Source organism: Balaenoptera ricei, chromosome 6, assembly GCF_028023285.1.
Source record: "Balaenoptera ricei isolate mBalRic1 chromosome 6, mBalRic1.hap2, whole genome shotgun sequence".
NCBI classification, from domain to species: domain Eukaryota; kingdom Metazoa; phylum Chordata; class Mammalia; order Artiodactyla; family Balaenopteridae; genus Balaenoptera; species Balaenoptera ricei.
The window spans coordinates 101,076,997-101,100,566 of NC_082644.1; the positions used below are offsets into that span (position 1 = coordinate 101,076,997).

General features: G+C 38.9%; 2 protein-coding genes across 4 annotated transcripts in view; one reads left to right on the forward strand and one right to left on the reverse strand.

Annotated features, from left to right (window-relative positions):
- The first annotated feature begins 3,219 nt into the window (after nucleotides 1–3,219).
- GNG10 (G protein subunit gamma 10) lies at nucleotides 3,220–14,630 on the forward strand. Of its 3 annotated transcripts, none has more exons than XM_059925300.1 (3): nucleotides 3,220–3,366; nucleotides 7,797–7,928; nucleotides 13,547–14,630. In XM_059925300.1, exons 1-2 carry the CDS (start codon nucleotides 3,286–3,288, stop codon nucleotides 7,920–7,922), a joined length of 207 nt encoding a protein of 68 aa, XP_059781283.1. In that variant the 5' UTR covers nucleotides 3,220–3,285; the 3' UTR covers nucleotides 7,923–7,928; nucleotides 13,547–14,630. The 3 variants fall into 3 exon arrangements, with proteins under 3 accessions (XP_059781283.1, XP_059781282.1, XP_059781281.1); XM_059925299.1 differs by lacking the exon at nucleotides 13,547–14,630 and adding an exon at nucleotides 8,967–11,213 and having other exon boundaries at nucleotides 3,221–3,366; XM_059925298.1 differs by lacking the exon at nucleotides 13,547–14,630 and adding an exon at nucleotides 8,964–11,207 and having other exon boundaries at nucleotides 3,225–3,366.
- Nucleotides 14,631–15,565: 935 nt separating this feature from the next.
- The window catches only part of SHOC1 (shortage in chiasmata 1), an 87,688-nt gene continuing 79,683 nt past the window's right edge, over nucleotides 15,566–23,570 (reverse strand). The window contains exons 24-27 of the mRNA XM_059925293.1: nucleotides 22,018–22,149; nucleotides 19,752–19,901; nucleotides 18,130–19,093; nucleotides 15,566–15,713 (exon numbers count right to left, since the gene is read on the reverse strand). Of these exons, the coding sequence (XP_059781276.1) occupies nucleotides 15,613–15,713; nucleotides 18,130–19,093; nucleotides 19,752–19,901; nucleotides 22,018–22,149 (1,347 nt within the window). The 3' untranslated portion in view covers nucleotides 15,566–15,612. The remainder of the gene's footprint in view (nucleotides 15,714–18,129; nucleotides 19,094–19,751; nucleotides 19,902–22,017; nucleotides 22,150–23,570) is intronic.

Sequence of the window (23,570 nt, forward strand, 5' to 3'; positions counted from 1 at the left end):
GATCTCACCTATTCTCTGCTTCAGAAGCCTCTGCCCACTTTCCTTTGCATTTCATAACTACAATGAAGTCCTACTGATCTAATCTCTTGAATTTGTTCTCCATCCCACCTTCACAGTCCTCTCTAGGGCCTGGATCCAGCCACTCCACCAGAAGGACAAAACTACTACTGAAGTCATCTTGTCTCCCCAGCTTCAGTTCATTTTCTATCCTCATCCCAGATGAATATTCCTAAAATGTCTTACCATGTGGCTACCCCGCTGTTTGCCGCAAACTCCTGTTTCTTATGAGGTTTTCTGTGACTTTTCTGTTCCTCACAGAACAGAGCCTTCTTTTATTCATTCACTAATTCATTCCACGTGTGCATGGCCTCCTGTTCTCCCTGCTTTCCCCCTTCCTTTCTGCCATCTGCAGGACACATGTCTCCAAGGTCTAGGTCTCACCATCTAAGATGAGCTTTTCCTGATCCTCCAGGCTATATCTTTGCTCTGAGATCTTTGCCTCATCTTTCTGACACACAACTTTTCTATTCTGTCACCAATTTAGTCACGTTTCTAACGTGTACTTTCATGTTTTGACAGGAATATACGTTCTTTGTGGTGAGGGAGCCCACGGGAGAGGGCTTTAAAATTTGCAAATCTGCTCTTGTCATGAGATAAGAAAAACTCTTTTTTAACACCTCAAAGATTGAACACATAGCTCACAGAAGGAATAGGAGAAATGTTCAGCCTCAACAGTTAAGACATCTAAAAGACTTAAGACACCATTTTTCATCTATTAGGTTTTTAGAGATAAAGAACCACAATACAGAACTGTGAGGGTGCAGAGAAACAGGCAGTCTTCTGGTGGGAATAGCAATTGCTACCACCTTCTGGAGGATAAAGAAGGGAAAAGTTTTAAAAACTGTTTTATATTCTTTGATCCACCAGTTCCACTTTTAGAAATGCATCATAAGGAAATAAAAAACATACACAAAGCTGTATGTTTCAGGTGGCCACCACAGTGTTAAATAATAGGGCAATAAGGTAAATAAATTATGACCCAGTTGTACAATGGAATATCATGCAGTCATTAATAATAGTTGAAGAGCAGATCTTTTTTTTGACTCCCCCTGGCCCCCTTCTAGTATCAGCATCCTGGTTTTCCTTTAGGGAACTGATCTTCCCCTTTCAGTCCATATGGTTTGGGTGGGTGTCTTAGTTTGGGTTCCCCAGAGAAACAGACTCTGAGATGGAGATTTTCACGCAGAAAGTCTGTTGGGGAGTGTCAGGATCAACACCTGTGGGTCAGTCCAGGAACTGGGGATCAGGCAGAGGGAGGAACTGAACTGTGAGGCAGCTGCCATAAAGGCCTCACATGACCCCAGGGGGCGCTCTGAGCTGCCGTCATCCTTCACTGTTGTGGCAGCTTGAGGCAAGGGGGTTGGGGTGCAGATCTTATGCATCCCACACATCCGTCATTGGATGAGGGATGACCCTGGCAGGGGGGGCTCTCGGGCTAAGGGCAGTTTCCAGAAGGACTCAGCTGAGAGGCATCAGCCGCTGCTACTCCCGGCAGGTGGGGCAATGAATGCCTTGGTCCTAAATGGGAAGTTGGGTGGCACACCACAGGGCCCACTAGAGGTGGGGCTGACCCCAGCCCTCATCCTGCTCTCGGCCAGGGGCAACTAATCCAGGCATTCCAACACCACACAAACCCTTGCCTTCGAATGGACTTGTTCAGGGGTGGACACATGACTCAATAAGGTCAGTGAGGTCCATTATGGGGATTTTTGCTGCAGCAATTAGAAAGACAGAAAAGAGGTGCTACTGCTCCTGGGGTTCCTAGGCTGGGACAATAAAAGCATGAAACTTTCCTTCACAGCACTAGAGAGAGTCTGTTTACCATTGAAAAAAGCAAGGCCAACAGTCAGCAAAAGCAGAGCCAAGAGATGGAGAATGAGAGCCCCACAGCTATTATTTGGGCAATTAAACCCATTACTTTAAAGTCCCTGGGCTTTTCAGTTACACAAGCCAGTGTATTACCTTTTTGCATTACTCAATTTAAGTGGGTTCTAACAAATACAATGGCGCACAAAAATAATAAGGAAATATTCATGATACATTAAGCGAAAAATAAAATCAATAAAAAACACACGTTTGGGTCTTCCCTGGTGGCTCAGTGGTTAAGAATCCGCCTGCCAATGCAGGGGACATGGGTTCAAGCCCTGGTCTGGGAAGATCCCACATGCCGCGGAGCAACTAAGCCTGTGTGCCACAACTACTGAGCCTGTGCTCTAGAGCCGGTGAGCCGCAACTACTGAGCCCGCATGCCACAACTACTGAAGCCCACAGGCCTAGAGCCTGTGCTCCGCAACAAAGGCAAGCCACAGCAATGAGAAGCCCACGCACCGCAATGAAGAGTAGCAATCACTCTCTGCAACTAGAGAAAGCCCTCGTGCATCAACGAAGACCCAACGCAGCCAAAAATAAATAATAAAATAAAATAAATTAATTAAAAAAAACCCCAAAACCACACGTTTTACATATAGTAATGATGCCAGTTTTGTGAAACAAACTAATGTCCATTATAAAAAAAATGCAGCACAACAGAAACAATGGTTACAGTTGAACAGCGAGACGGGAGTGAGGGGGGCTGAATTGAATTTTCTTCTGTATGTTCTGCAAAGATGTCAGGGTCTGCGATTTTACCCTGCTTACTTTACTGACCCTGCCGGGTCAACTGCTAGGATTCCCGTCACACAGTCACAGGCTAACGCAGAAACCTGTTTCTGTTGCATGGAAACCCCATCGACCGTCCTCACCTACCCGAGGATAACTCCCTCGCAGGGCTTCGAAGCCTTCACACGTGGCGCCTTATTTCTGCCACTCGCTCCACACCTTGCTCCAGCCACACGCAGTCACAGTTCCGAGTCTCCCGGGGAGCGCTTCGCCATTTCCACTCCCCACACCCACTCCTGCTTCTCCTAGAAGCTTCGATGTGCAGGTGGGCGCCCTGTGTGGGCCCCGCGACGCGGCTCGGGGGACAGGGGTAGACGCAGGCGCCCTCCCTGCTTAGCACGCAGAGTTAGGTGTCAGTCAGCTCGGGACCCCAAGGTGTCGCTTACCTGTTGGGTCTGCCACTGAGGGGAGCGGCTGCCCGGCGAGGCCGGGAGCGGCCGGGAGCGGCCGGCGGGCGGCGGGGCAGGCGCAGCGGCTTCCCCGCCCCGGGGCGGCGCCGGGCCTCGGGGCCTCGCGTCTCCGCCCGCCCACCGGCTTGCTCACTTGCTCGGAGCCCAGGCCGCCGCCATGTCTTCCGGGGCCAGCGTGAGCGCCCTGCAGCGCCTGGTGGAGCAGCTCAAGCTGGAGGCCGGCGTGGAGAGGATCAAGGTGAGGCCCGCGCCGGCGCCTGGCCTCGGGGTGCGGAGACCGCCCGCTCCCCCCCGGCCGTCCGCGGGCCTGGGAGGAGGAGGCCGCGCCCGGGCGGACAGCTGCGGGGCCGGCCCGAGCGCGAGCCGGTTGGCCGGACGCGGTGGGCGGCCCCGAGGACGGCGCCCGACCAGGCTCGCAGCTCGGCCTCGGGCGATGGGAGTCCGCGCAGGGCCGGGCCCGGACCCCGGCGCCCGGGAGAAACGCACCTGTCCCCGCGAGGGCGGTCCGGGACCGAGAGCCCCGGCGCGGTCACGTTTCAGTGATGGGGACAATGACTCGGGGTGCCCGACGGACGCGAGGACACCAGGAATGCGGGCGACGTGCTGGTGGCCCCCCCGGACTTGGCTGGTGCGGGAGGATGGGGTCCAGAGCTGCGGAGGAGGCTGAATGGATGGATGGGCCTCGGTGATGGGTTGATAGGATGAGGGGGGGAGGAGGGCGCTGCTCGGGTTTCTGGCCTGGTGACAGGATGGATGGCGTTGCCATTCGCTACGGTAGGGAGGAGAGATGATGCGTAAGTTTCGGATACGTGGACTTTGAGGGGATGCCCGGGAGGTGTTTGGCTACCGGGGCCGAAGCTCAGAGAACAAGGCTGAAAGAACGTATGGGAGTGAAAACTGTAGGAAGTGACCAGAGCGTGGAACCCAGGGACCAGCCGAAAGAGATGGCCGCGAGAAGGGAAGCAAGGGAAAGCAAGGGTACTGAAGCGAGGAAGGAGGGGTTTTCACAAATCTGGGGCTTAGTCAACGTGTCCAATGGTTAGTCAGTTGATTAAAAAGCATCTGATGTGTAATTGTGTTTACCAACTAGTATATAGCATTATTTGTAGAATGTGTGTGTGAATGAATGGACACTGCTGCGATAGTCTGTGGACCTCAATAGTGCCTTTTCTTTGTACCAGGCCCTATTCTAGGTACTGAGAATACGTCATTCTGGTGGGGAAGATAAACAATAAACACACTAACCAATAAATAAAATAATTTCAGAGAGTAATTGATGTAATTGATTCTAAAACAAGGTAGAGAGAGAGCTGTGGAAAGCAGAAGGGGTTTCAGTGACATATGTAGTAGTAGATGCTGAATCTAGATTGTAATAGGATAGAAAGACTTTTTTGAAAAAAAAATCTGGTTTTAGAGAGGAAACCTTTTTTTTTTTTAATCTAGGAAATGAAAAGCTGTGTTTTGAGGTTGAGAGGAAGGAACACACTGTATTTTTAGGTCGAGGGGGAGAAACAAATGGAGAAGGAGAACTGGAGGTAGAGACAGGTAGTCTATCTAAGGGGGCCTGGGGTTGGAGGGGCACCTTCTGAGACAGGAAGAAAGGAGGAAGGTTATGTGTTAACATAGATGTTTCCAGATAAGGGCTTAAGACCTTGTATGATGACAATTTTCTTTGTGAAATAGGAGGCCAAGTTTTCTTTTAAGGCAGAAAAAAGGGAACTTATGGTGTCACAAGCGCTGAGGATGAGGGAGAGAGTGCTGTTGGGAGTGGGAGAGGACCCCCTAGCAGGCACAATCATAGACACCTTGTGATTCTGAAGACCCAGCTACTGTGAGATTGATTGTCCAACTTTTTTTTTTTTTTTGTCTCCAGCAGTATTTGGCTGCCCACGAATCTGAGTGCCCAAGGTGAATGGTAGTTGATCCAAGTAGTGGGTTAGCGGGGGAGTTTTGCCAGAAAGACAGAAATGGGAGTGGAGAGCAAGGAATTTGAGAGTCTGGCTGGAAAGAGGCTGAACCCAGGCTGAATGGAGAAGGAAAAGAGCCAGCCTCCCTGTGATGGGCCAGACAAAAAAGGACGAGATGTTCCCCCTGAGGTCAAAGAGCAGGTATAGTGAGGAGAAAGGAAGCAGCACCCTGGATGGGCAGGAGAGATTGTGATTGGAAGGCGGGATGTTGGAGTGTGAAATTACAGATGCGGAGCAGTTACAGGTGTTGGCTGTAACTACTGCTGTTGAGGAGAAGGTTGTTTGAAGAGAGAAGCTCAGGGAAATGAAACTAGGGTTGTTGGAAATGTTTAAGATGATGTGGGGACCTGAAGTGGAAAGAAAAACTGTGAGCCAGATGCCTGCCTACCCTGTGAAGTAGCTGGGGAAGGTATTCTTATCTACATTTAAAAAGTAGTTACAGGTGATGAAACTGAGACCCAGAGAAGTCAAGTGAATAGCTCAAAGTCACACAGATAATAAGCTTATTTGCGGGGGTGTCCTCATGGGAGTATGGTTCAGGGTGCTGGGCAGGGCTTCTCTCAGGCAGCACCTTAGGGAATCACAACCTTCCAGGGTCTGGTTTGACTCATTTCAGGGCTCAGTGACGGATGGATGTTCTCAGCACACCCAGAGACGTCTTCTCTTTCACAGACTTGCTAACTGGTAAATAAACCAGAATACCAGTTTCTTAGCATATGATGGAGGGCACCCCTTCCCAGTGCTTCAGTGCTCAGTATCCTTCCAAAGACCCCTTCTTTGCTTTGGAGAAGTCTCTCAGAAGTTGATGGGTCAGCCTGGGCTCAAACCAAAGAAAGTCATGTGATTTGGGTAGGAATTATCCCACCTCCATTGGGAGGATACAACTTCTAAGGGTTTGGGTTTGTATTCTCCCAGGCCAGAGTTTCTTTCCCTTGAAAGTGCTAGAGAAATGCTGACCACTTTACCCTTCTCTCATTTGCTTTGCATATCCCTCACCTTAACTTTTTGACCATGTTCTTTAGGCTAGGGTGCAGTTAGTCCCATTTCTCTGGGAGTCCTGGGAGACAGTCTCTTTCCACCCATCATGTGTGGAGTTCACTCGTTCCCTCTGAAGGTGAAATAATAAGCATGAGCATAATTGGTTCCAAATTTCTTTTGAATTAATAACATATATATATATAATCAGTAATTCCAATTATAATTAACATGAAAATGTCAGAACTTCTGTGGAGGGAAAGGCAAGCTTAAACATTAGTTTGGCAATATTCTATTACATGTTTATATGATATAAAGTAGACTGTTATTACATTAATGAAACCAAAATTCCTAAAGTATTCTAGAAACTAGATGGTAACTGACACCTAAGGAATTGATTTTTTGAGTTATTTGGAAGCTTGGAAAATTAACACAAATTAGTAGTAATACTTGAACAGCAATTGGAACATTTTTGTACAATATGGGTAAGATTTTATACAAAACACTTTTTCAGTACAAGAAAAATGGAAAGCAAGGAAAGCCTCCAAGTACAAATATGCATCAAATGGAGGCTAAGAAGAAAGGCAGAATAATATTGTGTCAATGCTGCCTAAAACACTTCTTCAGAACTTAGTGGTTTAAAACAACCTTTATAAACTCGCCATTCTTGTATCAACAGTTTAAGCTGTGCTCAGCTGTATAGTTCTGCTGGTCTTTGCTGGGCTCTCTGTGCATCTGCCATCAAATGGAGGGTTGGCTGATGGCTGGATGATCTAGGATGGCCTCACTCATATGTCTGGAGGTTGGTAGGCAGGTGGCTGGGGTTTGGCTGACTGGTTCTCCTCCACAAGACCTCCAGTAGGCTAGCTTGGGCTCATTTGATGGTGGTCTTACAGTTGCAACTATAGCAAGAGAAGTAGCTGCAAAGGCTTCTGAGGCCTAAGCCTGGAACTTGCCCATTATTTCTGCCATTGTCCTGGTCAAAGTAAGTTTCAAGGCTAGCCCAGATTCAAGGGGTGGATAAAGACTTTACTTCTTGGTGGTAGGAGCTGCAAAATATTGTGACTGTTTCCGCAGTCTGCCACAAATGATTGCTAACTAGTGTGAACACTATTCTAAGTGCTTTACGTGCATTAACTCATTTAATTATTACATCAACTCAGGGAGGTAAGCACTGTTACTAAATACATTTCACAGATGAGAAAACAGGTACTGAGAAGTTAAGTAACTTGTCCAGAGACTGCACTCTTAACCAATAAGCTGTTCTGCTTCAAAAACATGATGGAGGGACCTCGTCACTTGTTTTGAGCAGACCAGATAAGGCTCCATCCAGCCTTGTAAACATTAAAATAGTCTGTTCACATGGCAGACCTGGATATATCAATGCATGCTTTATAAGTGAAAATTTGTAAAGGGCACACTAGGATAAGCTATTTCTTTACAAATTCAGTCTCAAAACTAGGATTCTAAATGGATGAAAGATACGGCTTTATCTTTCCTTCGTTGAGTAAGCCACTAAACCAAAAATACCCTAAATCAAGGTTATAGAAATTGTAACCTTTCCTCTTTGGAGTTCAATTATTAGAACTTTCAGCAAAAAAGACTCTTGGAGGTTGTACAAAGTATGACCTTTGTCAGGTTGTATGATCATTTTTCAGAGTCTCAAGTGGCTGCGGGATGGATCTGGCTGTGAGCAGCATGTCAAGCTCTTGTTCCTTTGTTTCAGGTCTCTCAGGCGGCGGCAGAGCTTCAACAGTACTGCATGCAGAATGCCTGCAAGGACGCCCTGCTGGTAGGTGTTCCAGCCGGAAGCAACCCCTTTCGGGAGCCCAGATCCTGTGCTTTACTCTGAAGGCTGGTGAGTAATGATACACCAGGCCGTCTTGGGGCCATGGCATTATCATGGGGCTTCCCAAAGGACTTGGGCAACTGAGTTTTAAATATCTACTGTTCTTGGGGGAATTAAAATAAACCCAGCAAAATGCACAACTTTCCCTGAAGGGTGACTCTAATCCGCCTGCTTGTGGAATACATCTAATTAGAAGAGTCTCAATTCTCTTTGCACTAACTCATGAGATGCTAATATCCTTATGTACTTGAGCTTTTGAGCTGAGCTGGCCAGTAATAATTTCGTGACCTCAATACCATCTTCTCTGTCCTTACACCATCCTGGAGTTGTGATTTGTTGCTTGGTGCTATCAACTGACTTGTTACTCTTGGGACTAAGGACTCCCCAGAGGAGACTTGGTCCTATCACCAGCTGTGATTTCTTTCCTAGAAGCTTTCAGAATGTATTTCTGTATTTTAATGGAGGAAGAAATGGAGTAACTGGGGAAAGTGTGAGTAGGGTTAAAAGAACCTTAAAAATTTATTCTTGAAATGAAAACACCTCTTTGGTGGCCTATAATAAATTTCCTGGGTTCTAGTGTGTTGTATGGGGTCTCATTCACATTTTCACTGTTTTTTTTGGAGGCGGGGGAACAGGTCAGGGCATAAATTATTAGCGTCTTTTGGGGCCAATATATTTCAAATTACATGTTCTAAGGGGTGTTTATACAGGAAGTAATCATCTTAGGTCTTTTTTCATATACTTGAAAAGGAAATTATTCACATTAACAAGAAGGAAGTAATCATACTATCAGATACTATTGTACCTTTTAATGGAAAATGTCCACATTTATGGTATTAAAATAATAGTCTTATGCTGGCATAACATTTTTCTTTTTACAGAGCACTTTCATGGGTCCTACTCATTCAATGGTGTACTTTGGATTTTCTGGTATTAACATGTTACTTTCTTCTTTGAGAACCCTAAAGTGACCTATGAAATGATGACTAGTTAATTTTATGTATAAATCTTACTAAGTGAAAGCCTACCAAATTCTCTCTCCAGTAGGGAAGAAGTCCGCTGAGCAATGCTTTCAAACACCAAGTGATGAATGACTGCCTCCAAATCTCAAGAACACATTTCTCCAGCCAAATGACTTTTAGATATTTCACAGGACCTTTCCTGTGGCCTGGTCCTTTAGCCAAAATTCTATGGAAATTTATGAGTTTCTACTCAAGGAAACTGGGTGAAGGAGTAGATTTTAAATAATAATGGCCTGGTTCTTTGTTGAAGTGCTTTATACTTAAACAAAAACCTTACCACCAAATATACCAAAATACACCTCTTTCATTAAGTGAATTACTAGTGTTTCTATACCTGGAATGTTACGTATGTTTTATTTACTAGATGTTTACATTTTGGGAAGGAAAACAGTATTGTTTGTTAAAAAAATTAAATATTTGTAATTTGTTGTTCCCGACTAAGATTTTTATACCATAACAAAATTTGTTCTTTTCTCATGAATTTATAATTTCTAAATGAAGACAAGCAAGTATAAAATTGGGGGAAGAATGGGCTTTATTAATCAAATGATGTCTTGATTTTTCTAAATGAGAGGATTGTTTTATTTTTAACACTAAATATGGGAGCTGTTTCTTAGCAAACTTGTTTGAAAGGATTAATGTTGTGTTGTGTATTAGATTGCCCCATCCTGTATATGAAGCAGATTTGATCTTTGTCTTCTTAAGTTCCTCTATTTTATAATGGTGGTTTTACTTAAAAAAAAATACTGAATTATTTCATGTCTTTAAAACAACGTTTAAATGTGATCTACAGAATATTGCAAATGATTAAAAAAAAAAAGTGATGTGAAAATATTACAACCTAAATGAATTCTCAATGTCACAAGTGTTTTACTTTGATGATGTGCCTTTGATTTAATTTGGGACACTTAAAAGAATACTTTGTGTTTGTTATAATCTTTGAAGAGCTTGGAAATAAAATTTCTGCTTAATTTCTGCTAATGACAGCAACATTTTGTATCTGATTTTGTTTTAAGGCTTCATAGATTTTGTTTGCTTGTGAGATTGAGTGCTGGAAGTGGGAGGTGAAATTTTTGTTTACAAGCCCTCATAGAATTTTGTGAAAAATAGATATATGTATAACATGCAGAAATACCTCAATTACTGGCAACATTTGCTCTTTGAAATAGCTATGTATAAATCCATAAATAAATAAATGAGAATATATTTGAACATAAGTAGTGTTATAGTAGAGAATGTAGAAGTCATAAGATGGAACTCCTTTAACTTCCGGCCACTAAACTTCCAAATCTAAGTGATCTGAATCCCTTCCATTCGATCAAAATTCAGGTGTCCTTTTTCTAACCCTCTTATTTATTCTGTGGATCCGTTTCACCTTCTCTGAAATGTCACACTATCAGTTAGCCTTTTTCTCCTTTATCTTCAACATTTCTACTACATCCTTTTATCAGCATTTAAACATGTTCCATTCTCCATCTTAACAACAAAAAGCATTAAAAAAAAAAATCTCCATTAAAAAATAACTTTTCGGGACTTCCCTGGTGGTTCAGTGGTTAAGACTCCATGCTCCCAATGTAGGGGGCCCGGGTTCGATCCCTGGTCAGGGATCCCGCATGCTGCAACTAAGAGCCTGCATGCTGCAACTAAAAGATTCCTGCATGCCGCAGCTAAAAGATCCCGCATGCCGCAACGAAGATCCTGCGTGCCGCAACTGAGACCCAGCACAGACAAACAAAACGAAAAACAAAAACAAAAAAACAACAAATTTTCAGCTATAAAAGATGAGTATATCTTAGAAATCTACTGTTTAGCACAGTGCCTGTAGTTAATAGTGCTGTACTGGATACTTTAAAATTTGGTAAGAGGGTAGATTTTATGTTAATTGTTCTTATCACAAAAAATAATAAGGCAGGAGGAAACTTTTGGAGGTGATGGGTAAGTTTATGGCATAGATTGTGTTAGTGGTTTCATAGGTGTATACGTATCTCCAAATTCATTAAGTTGTATACGTTAATTATGTAGAGTTTTTTTGTGTCGAAAAATATCTCTTGATCTCACTTTCCCTTTGGCAAAAACTTGGTAAGATAGTACAAGAAAACTATAGACATCTCACTTATGAGTATAGATACGTCTTAAATATAAGCAAGTCAAGTTCTGTAGTTTATCAAGAGAAGATACAACCTTACAAAGCTAGTTCAACATAAGCAAATCTATCAATGTCATTCATTACATGAAGGGTTTAAAGAAGAGAATGTTTATTACATCATTTCATTTTTTCATCTTACTGCATTAGCTAAGACTTCCAAAGTAGTGCTGAATAATAGTGGTGATAAAAAGTATTTTGTGTGTTCCTAATATGCTGAATGCTTCCACATTTCACCATGTAATATGAAATTTCCTGTTGATTTTAATAAACTGCCTTTATCATCTTTGTTTCTCTTATTTCACTAATTCACTTAGTTTTTATTCAGAACAGCTATTGGATTTCATCAAATGACTTGATGGCATAAACATTTAAGAAGAAATAATATCTGTATTTATGGATTATATAATTTTACACTTTGAAAACTTAGTTTAGTAAAAGAAATACTTGAATTTGTAATATTACAATTTGGGAGGCTGGCTGGATACAAAGTATGTATAGAAAAATAAAAAGCATTTTCTACACTGACAATAGCTAGTTAAAAATGGAAATGGACACAACTTTGTAAATCAACTATAATTTTAAAAAATAGAAATGGAAACTATCCCATTTCCACTTTAATGACAAAACTGTAAAAAATACTTGAAAATACATTTAACAAAAGTGTAAGAATCATAAAAGATTTTACTGATGTTTATAGAACAGGGTCCAAATAAATTTCAGGATATTAGGACAATTTCATTAAAATGCAATCTTACTAAAATTTATATAAATTTAGTGGAATTCCTATTTTATTTTTTAAGGGAAACTGGTTAAAATATCTAAAAGTTTATATGGAAAATCAAGTGTCCAAGAATAGCTTTTATAACTGTGCGTGTGGGCTTCCCTGGTGGTGCAGTGGTTAAGAATCCACCTGTCAATGCAGGGGACACAGGTTCGAGCCCTGGTCCAGGAAGATCCCACATGCCACAGAGCAACTAGGCCCATGTGCCACAACTACTGAGCCTGCGCTCTGGAGCCCGCGAACCACAACTACTGAGCCCATGCACCACAACTACTGAAGCCAGTGGGCCTAGAGCCCATGCTCTGCAACAAGAGAAGCCACCGCTATGAGAAGCACGTGCACCGCAGCAAAGAGTAGCCCCCGCTTGCTGCAGCTAGAGAAAGTCCGCGTGCAGCAACGAAGACCCAATACAACCAAAAATAAAAAATAAATAAAATAAATAAAACAAAACAAAATCGTGCATGTGTGTGTATAAAACATGGGAGGGTGAAACTTGCCTTAGCAGATACTAACTTACTTTGAACCTGCTGAATCAGAACAATATGACTTAAAAAAACAAAATATTCAAAACAAAAAATTCAAAGTAAACAATATTCTTGTAGTATAGCACTAGACAAATAGATGATTGGATGTATCATAATAGTTCAGAAATAGACCTGACTTTTTTTTTCTATTCCGTGGAAAGTATAGTTAATTTAACAAATAGTGCTGGCATTATTGGCTATGCATTTGGAAGGAAATAAAATTGGGCCTGTATTATACTATGCAAAAAAAATTCCACATAGGTTAAAGAAAGGTGATAAAAAAGCATTAGAAGAAAAGTTAGGAGAATAGTTGTGTAACTTTAGGGTAAAAAAGGGCTTTGTAAACAAGGCAGGAAACCCAGAAATCAAAAAAGAGAAGATGTGTATACTTGATGATCAAATTAAACTTAAATAAATAAATAATTTAATTTAGTATGGAATTTAAAATTCTTGTACGGTAAAAATGATAAACCAAATAAAAAAGCAAAAGACAGAAAACATATTTTTTTCAGCTTTCATTTTGGATTGCTACAGTTTGCACTCCCCCATCCCCTCCAACCTAGGCTACTCCATTTATTAAATTGTTGGATACTTTGCTTTAGGGCAGGCTTATTATTTGGGGAGAATAACCAGGCTCTTACTGTGAGAGGCAAGGCGTGGGACACCCTGGTGTTGATCCCCAGTTGTACGCTGAGTCTCACTGACGAGGGAAGGAGTATCTTATGTCCACCCACATCTGGAAGGGACAGCTGATGTTCTGATGAGTCCTACAGAGTTTGGGCTGGGCCTAGGAACTTGGGGGTAAGGCTACTCAAAAGCCCTCAAAGGTGAGCATCACAACTACCAGTCATAGATCTAAGGGCAAGTAACTCCCCTTAGAACATGAAAAACCTCATGGGGAAACGCTCTCAGAGAATCGAAGTTTCCATGGCAAGAGCCAACCTGGGAAGTTGGGCCTATTCTAAATAATTCCATGTGATATGGTGTTTGGGAGAGGATCTTGGAGGCTGGACTGACACTTTTGACTCCCTAACAAGGGCCTATCCAAACCCTTCAGGCTTCTCCTATGGGCCAACCCAAGCGGTCATGTGACAATCGCTCCCTGGGAGTGCTCTGCTGAAGCAGAACTCATTTACTTTATCCTCTGTTCCCAGGCTACCAACACAAGACTTGCCTCCCAATAATACCTCTGATGGGCAACAGCATGAGAGGCTGCTCCAGACCCACGCAGAATGAATGTGTCCTTAAACACCGAGCATCACTGAGAAATACAGGCAGGAGGACTCAGACGCTTTCACTCTATTTGGTGAGGAAGCAGGGGGGTGGGTGTTGATAGCCTGGCCTAAGCTGGCCCCAGTCTAGGGCCTGTAAAGAAACTCCTCTCCTCTGCAAGCTGATTAAAGATGGGATCAAGGGACTTCCCTGGTGGCGCAGTGGTGAAGAATCTGCCTGCCAATGCAGGGGACACGGGTTCGACCCCTGGTCCAGGAAGATCCCACATGCTGCGGAGCAACTAAGCCCATGTGCCACGACTACTGAGCCTGAGTGCCACAACTACTGAAGCCCGCGGGCCTAGAGCCCGTGCTTCACAACAAAAGAAGACACCGCAATGAGAAGCCTGTGTACTGCAACAAAGAATAGCCCCTGCTTGCCGCAACTAGAGAAAGCCCACGTGCAGCAACGAAGACCCCACGCAGCCAAAAATAAATAAAATAAATAAGTAAATAAATTTTTAAAAAAAAAGTTAAAAAAAAAAAAAGGATGGGATCAAGGAGATCCGCAAACTGCCAAGACAGCCTTACCTTAGTTTAGGAGAAATCCTGCCAAAACTTTAAGAAAGCACAACAGAAATTCCAATAAAATTTCCAGAAATAGTTTCTCTTTGAAGTCTCCACCCACCACACACCCAAGCAAAACCAAACATCCTATAAATAAAAGTGTAATAAAAGAGTAAGAGAGTTGATTTAAAGTCAAGTTAAGCCAGTTTCAAAAAGGAGGACGTGATTAACAGTATCAAACACTGAAGAGAAATCAAGTGAGGTGATGTCTGAATGTCCTTTGGATCTAAAAAGATAGAGGTCAATTTTGGTAGTAACAGGGTGATAATTTCAGAAGCCAGGAAAGAGAGAGAGAGAATGCTTGTGGTCTTCAAACATTTTTGCAAAAAGAATGTCCCAAATCCATGTACCTCCATTTTACAGTTGACATATAAAAGTTTTATCAGAACTTTGAATAGTTGCAAAGAATAAAATTTTATTAGAAATACTGACATTTTAAAATAAAATTATTACATCTTTCTTTTAAATGTATTCAATGGAATACAAGTAATATAGTAATTAGAAACCTACAATCATCCATGTAAAAATATACCAACTATCCTCCCCAAATGTTGTACCAACAATACAGGAAAGCGTTCTTTCTCCCATATGCTGACACTGGAATTCTCAAAAATTTGCTGATCTGATACGTGAAAAAACAGTAATTTATTGTTTTAATTTGCATTTGCCTAATAAATAATGAAGATGCATATTGTTTCAAATGTTTATTGGCTATTTTTGTTTCTTCTGTGAAATATCTATTCATATATTTTGCCCATTTTTCTATTAGGTTGTCTTTTTTCCTATCAATTTGTAGGAATTCTTTGTATATTAGGAATGTGTGCCCTTTTTCTGTCATGTGGGTCGCAAATATTTTCTCTTAGTGGTTTGTTTGAAAATTTTGTTTATGAAGACAGCATTTAAATTGGAAGTTCTCTAACTTCAATTTTGCCCTAGGTTTTAACTTTCTTGGTGGTGGAGGGTTGACTGTGGTGATCTTCACTTCTGGACTAGAGGGTCAGACTGAGATGGAGGCTCATTTCAAAGGCTTTTGCTGTTGGAAAGGTGGAGGCAGCAGGCCCTTCAGGAGACAACAAACAACCCTTTGATATACATCCGGCAAGGTTTTCTATTTCTCTTAAAAAAAAAAAAAAAGGCTTTTCATGTTTAAGTGAATCTGGGAGCTATTTGGATCTTATAACAATATTATGTTAATTAGGATACTTTACTTACAAAGATATAAACTATAAGGCAAGATATATATTATGAAAATTTAATGTAGAAACACCGAGAACATCAAAGAACAATTGCATTTTCGTTGATATATGAGCAAATCTAAATCATTTTATTACTGGTTTATCATAAAAAAGAATGAAATGTGGCATGCAGCACTATCCTTTCTTTCAAAAAAACCTCAGACGAGTTTGTCCATCACGTCTACCAGGGACTTTTTCATACACTAGACGTCGTGTTTTGAATGGTGGTAGTTGTGAGCATGTGAAATCTGTTAAAAGGAGAAAAAGGAAAACCATTTTATTGCTGATAATAATACGTGCAGGTATTTTTTTTCCAGCGGTTCAAGTGGATCCTGTCTCTTCATCATCTATTTACAAAGTGTTAAAATTTCCAAACTGAGATAAAATAATTATTAAAAATTACATTTTTTTAGCATATATGTGCTTGTTCTTAAAGGCCCAATACTGATTAGTGTTAGATACATGTATTTGTATTTGTATGCTCATGCCTTGTACAAACAATTAAATCTCCCTGGATTTAAGACTCTTGCTTTTAAGTTTTCCTTCATTAAGCCTGTTTCTTAATGCATATCTGTAATGTTGTGAAATTTATCCTGAGCTCTGATATATGATAGGTAGTGATCATGTATAGACTCATCTTTCATGATTGTATTATAAATGACACATTAGCCTAAAATATTCTAGATTTGGATACTTATAGAGATTGATTCATTAAATCAATAAAAAGGGAGGCTAAAATATTTAAGACAGTAGTAATTATTCTTGGCCATATAATCTCAATGGCAAGAGTTGGATGCCATTATAAGCAAATTCAAAAGGCAAGGCAATAAATAATTTTATCATAGAGACCACAAATATACATTCAGAACAAACGGAAAATTATCTTGAGGTTATACCAATGTCTCTGGACAAATTTTCTAGGGCTGCATCAATATGAATTCAAAAAGTGTTACATCTTAAACAACATATTTGGAGGTAATGATGTGCTATGGAAAACCACAGTAAAAAAGTCAAAAGTTGCCATAGTGATAATGAAGATACTAGCATCAAAGATTCTTGTTAACAGTTTGAATTAAGTTATTTTATAAAAATAATTGCAAAGTGGAAAAAAGAAATATTTTTAAACCAACATTATTTATATGATATATGATTGTAAAATATATTATAACTAAATTAATGAATTAAAATATAGGTAGACATTGACTATTCCATCTATATCCCTAAAACCTTAAATACTAAAATTTATTAAAAAATAATTTCTGAGATCTTCTCATTGAGAAAATGGGTTATCTCATACATTGGGATGCCCTATGTTAAAAAAATATACAGTAATTCACATGCTTAATTTGTTCCAGGGTGGAAAAAAGATGAAATTTTCATCCAGTTCATTTATGAAGCCAGAATCACCTTCATGTCAGACTGTTATGGAGTACAAATAGAGCACAATAAATTAATTTCATTATGAATGTAGATATGAAAATCAAATAAATATTAGCAACCATATTTAATAGCATATTTAAAAAAATCATTCCTTAAAAGCCAATTAGGGGGATATGGGGATATATGTATACATATAGCTGATTTACTTTGTTGTACAGCAGAAACTAACACAACATTATAAAGCAATTATACTCCAATAAAGATATTTAAAAAAAGCCAATTAGGTTTATCACAGAAATGACAAAAATGATTATTAGTAAACCTGTAAGCATTTACATTAATGTCAACAGAGAGAACATGTTTGATTTTCCTCAATAGGGACCAAAAAGAGTTTGAATAAAATTCAGCATCTATTCCTCACAAAAGTTCTTACAAAACTAGGGATAGAATATTTTCCCTTAAAATCAGGAACAAAACAAATCATGACTATTAAATGGGACCAAATCCAAGTTTTGTGAGTCTGGAACTTTTATAGTTTGAGTGTTCCTCTTTTAATAAAACAAAGAATATAAGATTTTCTGGGCCCCTTTTGGCCTCACAAAATGGCCTGGGCAAAAGAGGAGTTTTGAAGCTTCCAGCTTCTCCTTTCTTTTTGTTTTTTCCCCATCATAGTAAGGCTACCTTTGTATGACCATCAGAACTTAATATTTTGTTCTAAATGCTTAGGCCAAGGCAATAAGAAATAACACAGAAAAAAAAGGTATAATTACCAGAAGTGAGAAAATAAAATTGTTCTTTTAAAAAATTGATATGACTAAATGTTCAGAAACATCAATTGTAAAATAGAGAGCCAATAGTAGTATCTATTTAATAGGATTGTCAAAATTAAATAATCCACATAAAGGAAATATAATAAGTTCTTAATAAATGTTAGCTCATTAAATATCCCTGCTTGACAAAGAGGCTACTTTTCTAATTCACTAATTTCTTTATTTAATCTTTGTTAATTTTAGCCTTCTGCTTGACTTAGATTTGTTCCATGTTTTTACTTGTAACTTCTTAAGTTAAATGCTTAGCTCATCTAAAGCTACGAGAATTTGACATATTTTCTTTGCCTTTATTTTCTTAAAAGTCTATAATTAGAATTTTGATTTTCTTTGATGCCAAAGTTATTGAAGATTCTTAAGTGTAGTGATTAAAACAAAAATTTTTTTTAACTTGGAGATGAGTCTATCTTTTAAAATTACATTAGAGAGTCATTTTATCAACTATAGACAGTATTACCTGTTAATGATTTCTTGTCTCCTGAGTTAGATGAAGATACAGAGTGCCTTTTCTGTCCTAAACATTTTCCAGCTCTTTGGTAGAAATAAAGACTGTTGAATTCTTTTTGACTTACATCAGAATCAGAAGCACAAAATAAATCCAAACTGGGGACGGATGGTAATTCTTTCCAGAAAGTCTTTTTAGTCTCAGCATTTGAACTTTCACATATGAAGCCTTCTAACTCATCCGATAGACATTTTTGCTGATTAGTGAATAAATTATCTTTCTGAGAGTACCATTTGTCACATGTATTCTGCTCTGCACCATATTGTAAGTTGAATGAGTGATTCTGTTGTTCCCATACATTTCTCTTAAAGTTCCAGTGAAGAGGAGATTGAGAACCCTCTAGTGAAAAGACAGGGGCATACAATTCTTTATTTGTAGGTCCTTTTGCTTCATGTGTTCCCTTTTTCTGATAATTTATAAAGTTAGGGGTAACTCTCTTCTGAGTGTCAATTGGTGATATCATGGTTTCACAATTCATTGCTGTTAGACCCAAAGAAAAGACATCTGACTCTGAATCATTCTGGTTCAGAAAGGAATTACCAGACACATTCCTTGCTTCCGTATTAGTCAGGAAAGAATTATTCTGCACTATGTTAGGGTTACAATTGGACCCTTTCCAGTAGCTGGTCTGATTGTAAGAAGTCACAGGTGGTAAAATGCATGGCATTTCTTTTAGTTTCATAAGGGAAGAGTTATAATTTGAAGCGGTGTTTGTGTCTTCATGCACTGTCTCTCCTAAGTCTGAATATTGGTAATATTCATTATGTTCTTGAATGACAGAATCTGAAGAGCCAGAAGCTGAACTCTGAGAAGTAAAGGCACTAGTTTGATTCCTATTTTCCTGAGGTGATGAAATTTGAGGTGATTTTGTTACGGAAGGACTAATCTTGAATAAGGAAGTGATGTCACAAAAATGCTAAAAAAATTTTAAAAATTAATTAATATAATAAAAATACAACATAAACATGTGTCAAGTAAATATAAGTAATGACGTTTATCTAAATGGAAATAAGGAAAAATATAAATAAGTCCATCCAAAGGTATTATATTGATCCATGTAGTGAGAACATGACTTAATTAGGCTCCATTAAAAGAAAAACTTATTGTAATTTGCATCTATTTTCTAATCACTTAAAATAAAATTTTTAGTTACACAATTTACATGAATACCATTTCCTTCATAAAAATTAAAGAAACTTACTGATAGGACTAAAGTTCTTTTTAGCTACTACTATAAAGAAGGGCTTCAGGATTATTTGGAAGAGATAATGTAAACACATATGAATAGAGTGTGTAATTGAATATCTGTGGGTAGTATAACACTTCAAAATGATTTGAAGTGTGATAAACGATCTGTACAGAATTATCTATATAAGATAGCTTTAAAATATATAATGTGATTGACGACCAATGAGAATTCTGTATGAAATTTAGTTTAAGTAAATCATTTCTTTGCTCTGTGAAGTCCAAAACAAACTTGGATAACTTCATTTTGAAAACCCTTATGGTAAAAATAGATACTCAAATGCAAAGGAAATAAACTCATAGAAGAATATGGATCTCAAATAGCTAACCTTTAACACTTTTTCTGGAACTTCAGGTAGGAGTTCCCGAAGTTGACAAAGAGTTGCTAATAGTATCCAGTTCAGTGAAGGTCCTTTATTTAACATGAGCTGAGCCACCAATGGATTAACACTTGGAAAATCAAGTAAGTACATTTCTTCCTAGAAAAAAGTGTAAGGAATAATCAGCCAGTGGTTTTTTCTTACTCTACTCACTCCAGCAGATTAAAATTTGTGTTGTTGCACCTACCACTCAATTTGAGATGCTTGGGGGAAAAAAGTATGGCCAGGAGGAAGGAAACTTGTTTGTCAGTAAAGATTCATACACCCAGAATTGGGAAGGATCTTAGAGTTCATTCAGTCTAATCACTCATCCAAAGAGACTCATTACAGTCCATTTCCTTCAAATGACAATCGTTTTATCTAATGACAGCTCTTCTACCTTTCAGGGCAGGGTTAACCAGCCCCCCGCCCGCACAGCAGGAGGTGGGCGGAGGGCCAGCGAGCGAAGCTTCATCTGCCGCTCCCTGTCGCTCGCGTTACCGCCTGAACCATCGCTTGCATCACCGTGTGAACCATCCCACCCCACCCCAGTCCGTGGAAAAACTGTCTTCCACGAAACCGGCCCCTGGTGCCAAAAAGGTTGGGGACCGCCGTTTTAGGGGACTTAGTTATATAGCTCAAGATTTCTTTAGCTCTCCCTTTGAAGACCATATACTATCATGGTTTGGTTAAATGAACCATGTTTATGATATCTAGCAGATGTTATAATTTCAGGAAAGGCTTATTGTGAAAAGTACAGGAAGAATTACTATCAACCAGAACTGACCCTGACAGTCTAAAAATATACATTTTCAGAGAGATCTCATAAATGTCTAGAAATGTAGCAGCCACCTTTATTGCCAAATTTCTTTTTTTTTTTTTTCTGGGTTACACTGGCTTTTTGCACCCTCTTTTAGTTTATCAAACGACAGACATGTGAATAGATTGGACGTGCCTTTGTAGGAAGGAAATTGCACATACATACATATATGTCATAATTAATTATACCCATACTTGTTGATAGTGCTATGTTCTGTTAGGCATGTAAAAGTCCTGTGATTTAATATATATGACTATTTTATTTATTTGTTTTATAATTTTATTTTTTCTGTAGGTAAAATAGTCACATGGTTCAAAATTCAAGAGGCACTAAAAGGTATATGGTGAAAAGTCCCATTCCTACTCCATTACCTCAGTTCTCTCTAGAGATAATCAATGTTATAATTTCTTGGTATCCTTCCAGAGATATTTTATTCATTTACAAACAAATACATATAAATATTAATTTCCCCTTGTTTTACACAAATGGTAGTGTACTGCATACTCTGCACTGCAACTTTCATGTTTCACTTAATATATTTTGAAGGTCATTCCAAGTTAGTACATAACGATCTTCATCATTCTTTTCTCATGGCTTCAGGATTTGAATATATTAAAAATAAAGGCAACAGAAACACTAGGTTGGTATGAGAGCCTGGAAATATTTATGCTTAAACAAAAGGAATTTCTGAAAATTAACTAATCTTATAACTATTTCATAACTTTACTTTCAATTATATAATTGAGTTACTGACAAATCACAGAATGATAGAATTTTGCTATTCTCATAATATACCTACTATTCTTGAATGCTGAAATGTAGGAATTAGAAAAATTATTATATTTTAAGAATATTAGACATTGAAGCCATTAGATCACCCTATAATAAGTTAGATTTGAAAGTTCATTATAAAAGATCCCATTAAAATAGTTCTATGAGGGACTTCCCTGGTAGTGCAGTGGTTAAGAATCCGCCTGCCAATGCAGGGGGCAGGGGTTCGAGCCCTGATCCAGGAAGATCCCACATGCTGTGGAGCAACTAAGCCTGCAAGCCACAACTACTGAAGCCCGCGTGCCTAGAGCCCATGCTCCGCAACAAACAGAAGCCACCGCAATGAGAAGCCTGTGTGCCACAACGAAGAGTAACCCCCACTCGCTGCAACTAGAGAAAGCCTGCATGCAGCGACGAAGACCCAACACAGCCAAAAATAAATAAATTTATAAAAAAACAGTTCTATGAGATTGAAAATATTCATAATTCTGGAAAACTGTCTAAATAAATGCTGTGCATTATGGCTATTGTTACATATGTTCATGCAAGCATGATAGAACAAGAAAATGCTACCAGAAAGAGAATTCAAGTACATGTATTTATATTTGCTTTGCAAATATCTAATTTATATATTAGGAAATAAACCTTAGATGGTGAAACTTCAAGCCAGGATTTATCCAACCATTCATGAGGATCCCTCTTCGAGGTCATTAAATTGTGGTCAGCAATTTGTCGAATTAGCAGTGCAGTCTCTTCCACTCCTGGGGCAATTATAAGCTAAAATATATTTTTTATGTTAGATTATAGGAAATACTAGGAAACAAAATATATCACTCAAAAATTGTTTGCAATTAGGAGAAAAACTCCCCCAGCAGATTCTAATCTTTGTACACTGTTTTAGATATAATTTACTAATTTATCTATGTGAAATCCAGGATGTTTTATTTGTGAGGATAAACAATTTACTTTCCTTCTTTAAATATGATATCCTTGTAGTTTCTAATTTTTGGAACTAAATTGTTATTCTTCACTTCCATTTGGCATTTATTAATAAAGTCTTTTAAACATATTTGGTGTTTTATTTCATCTGTATTAGAAAAAAAGCAATTTGGATGTCACTAGCAATAATTAATATTTTGCTTTTTCTAGGTTAAACTTAATAGTTCTCAAATAAAAATAAGAATTAAACAATAGTGCAAGATTTTTCAAAAAAAAAGTTGAAAAATAAGGATATTTACAGATTAATTTGATGCTGTATTCAAAAAGAAGAATGTGTTTTGATTTAGAGTATTCTTGGTATTGTTCATCCAATCTTGGCTTATTTGATGGTAAGATACCCCTGCCAAAAATGTGTGATGTGTGTGTGTGTTAAACTTAACTCTAAAAAGAATTTCTTAATATCCCCTACTTCCTGTCTGTCTCTTGTGTTTTCCTCCATGCCCTTCCCTCTTCTGAAATGCCAGCCTTTTCCTTCCCCTTTCATTTCTATTTTTATCTTCTGCTTCATCTTTTGGCTTTGGTTGAAGGAAAGATAGTTCATGGGTTAGCAGTTTAATGTGGATAGAGAACACTGCCCTAAACAATCACATCTTAAAAATATGAATATTCTGTCCTGTAGTGGAAATTTAAAAAACAAAGACTGTACAAACCTCACAAAATAATTATGACTTTTTTTTCTTCCACAAGAATAAATAAATAAAACTGCTAGCATATACCTGGGGGTATATGCATGCTAAAGAAGGATTTTCTTTTTATATTAAATATATAGAGTACACAGAAATACACTGATTCCAAATTTATTTTATTAAAAGTTTTGGACATTTTGAGAAGATTTGAGACTTTTATTTAAATATAAATTTTATTTTAAAGGGCGTAATTTTATAATGGTAATGAATATTACCTTAACTTAAGGGTAAGGATTCTGGAGCTCATGGCTAGACTTTGGGAGATTCAAGAACCCCCGCTAACATTGTTTTCAAAAATTTGCATATGTGTGTATCTATGCATTTTTCTGCAAAGAGAATTCATAAGAAATTTATAGAATTTTTTTATATTAGAGTAAAATATGGCATGACACTACTAGCTGTATTTTCTTTTAGTTTGAGAAAATGTACTTAAATTTCGTAATGTTCCCTTTATGGCTAGGCTCTCCAGACGCTTGGAAATAAAAAAATAATCCAACCTGATGGATTTTTTTG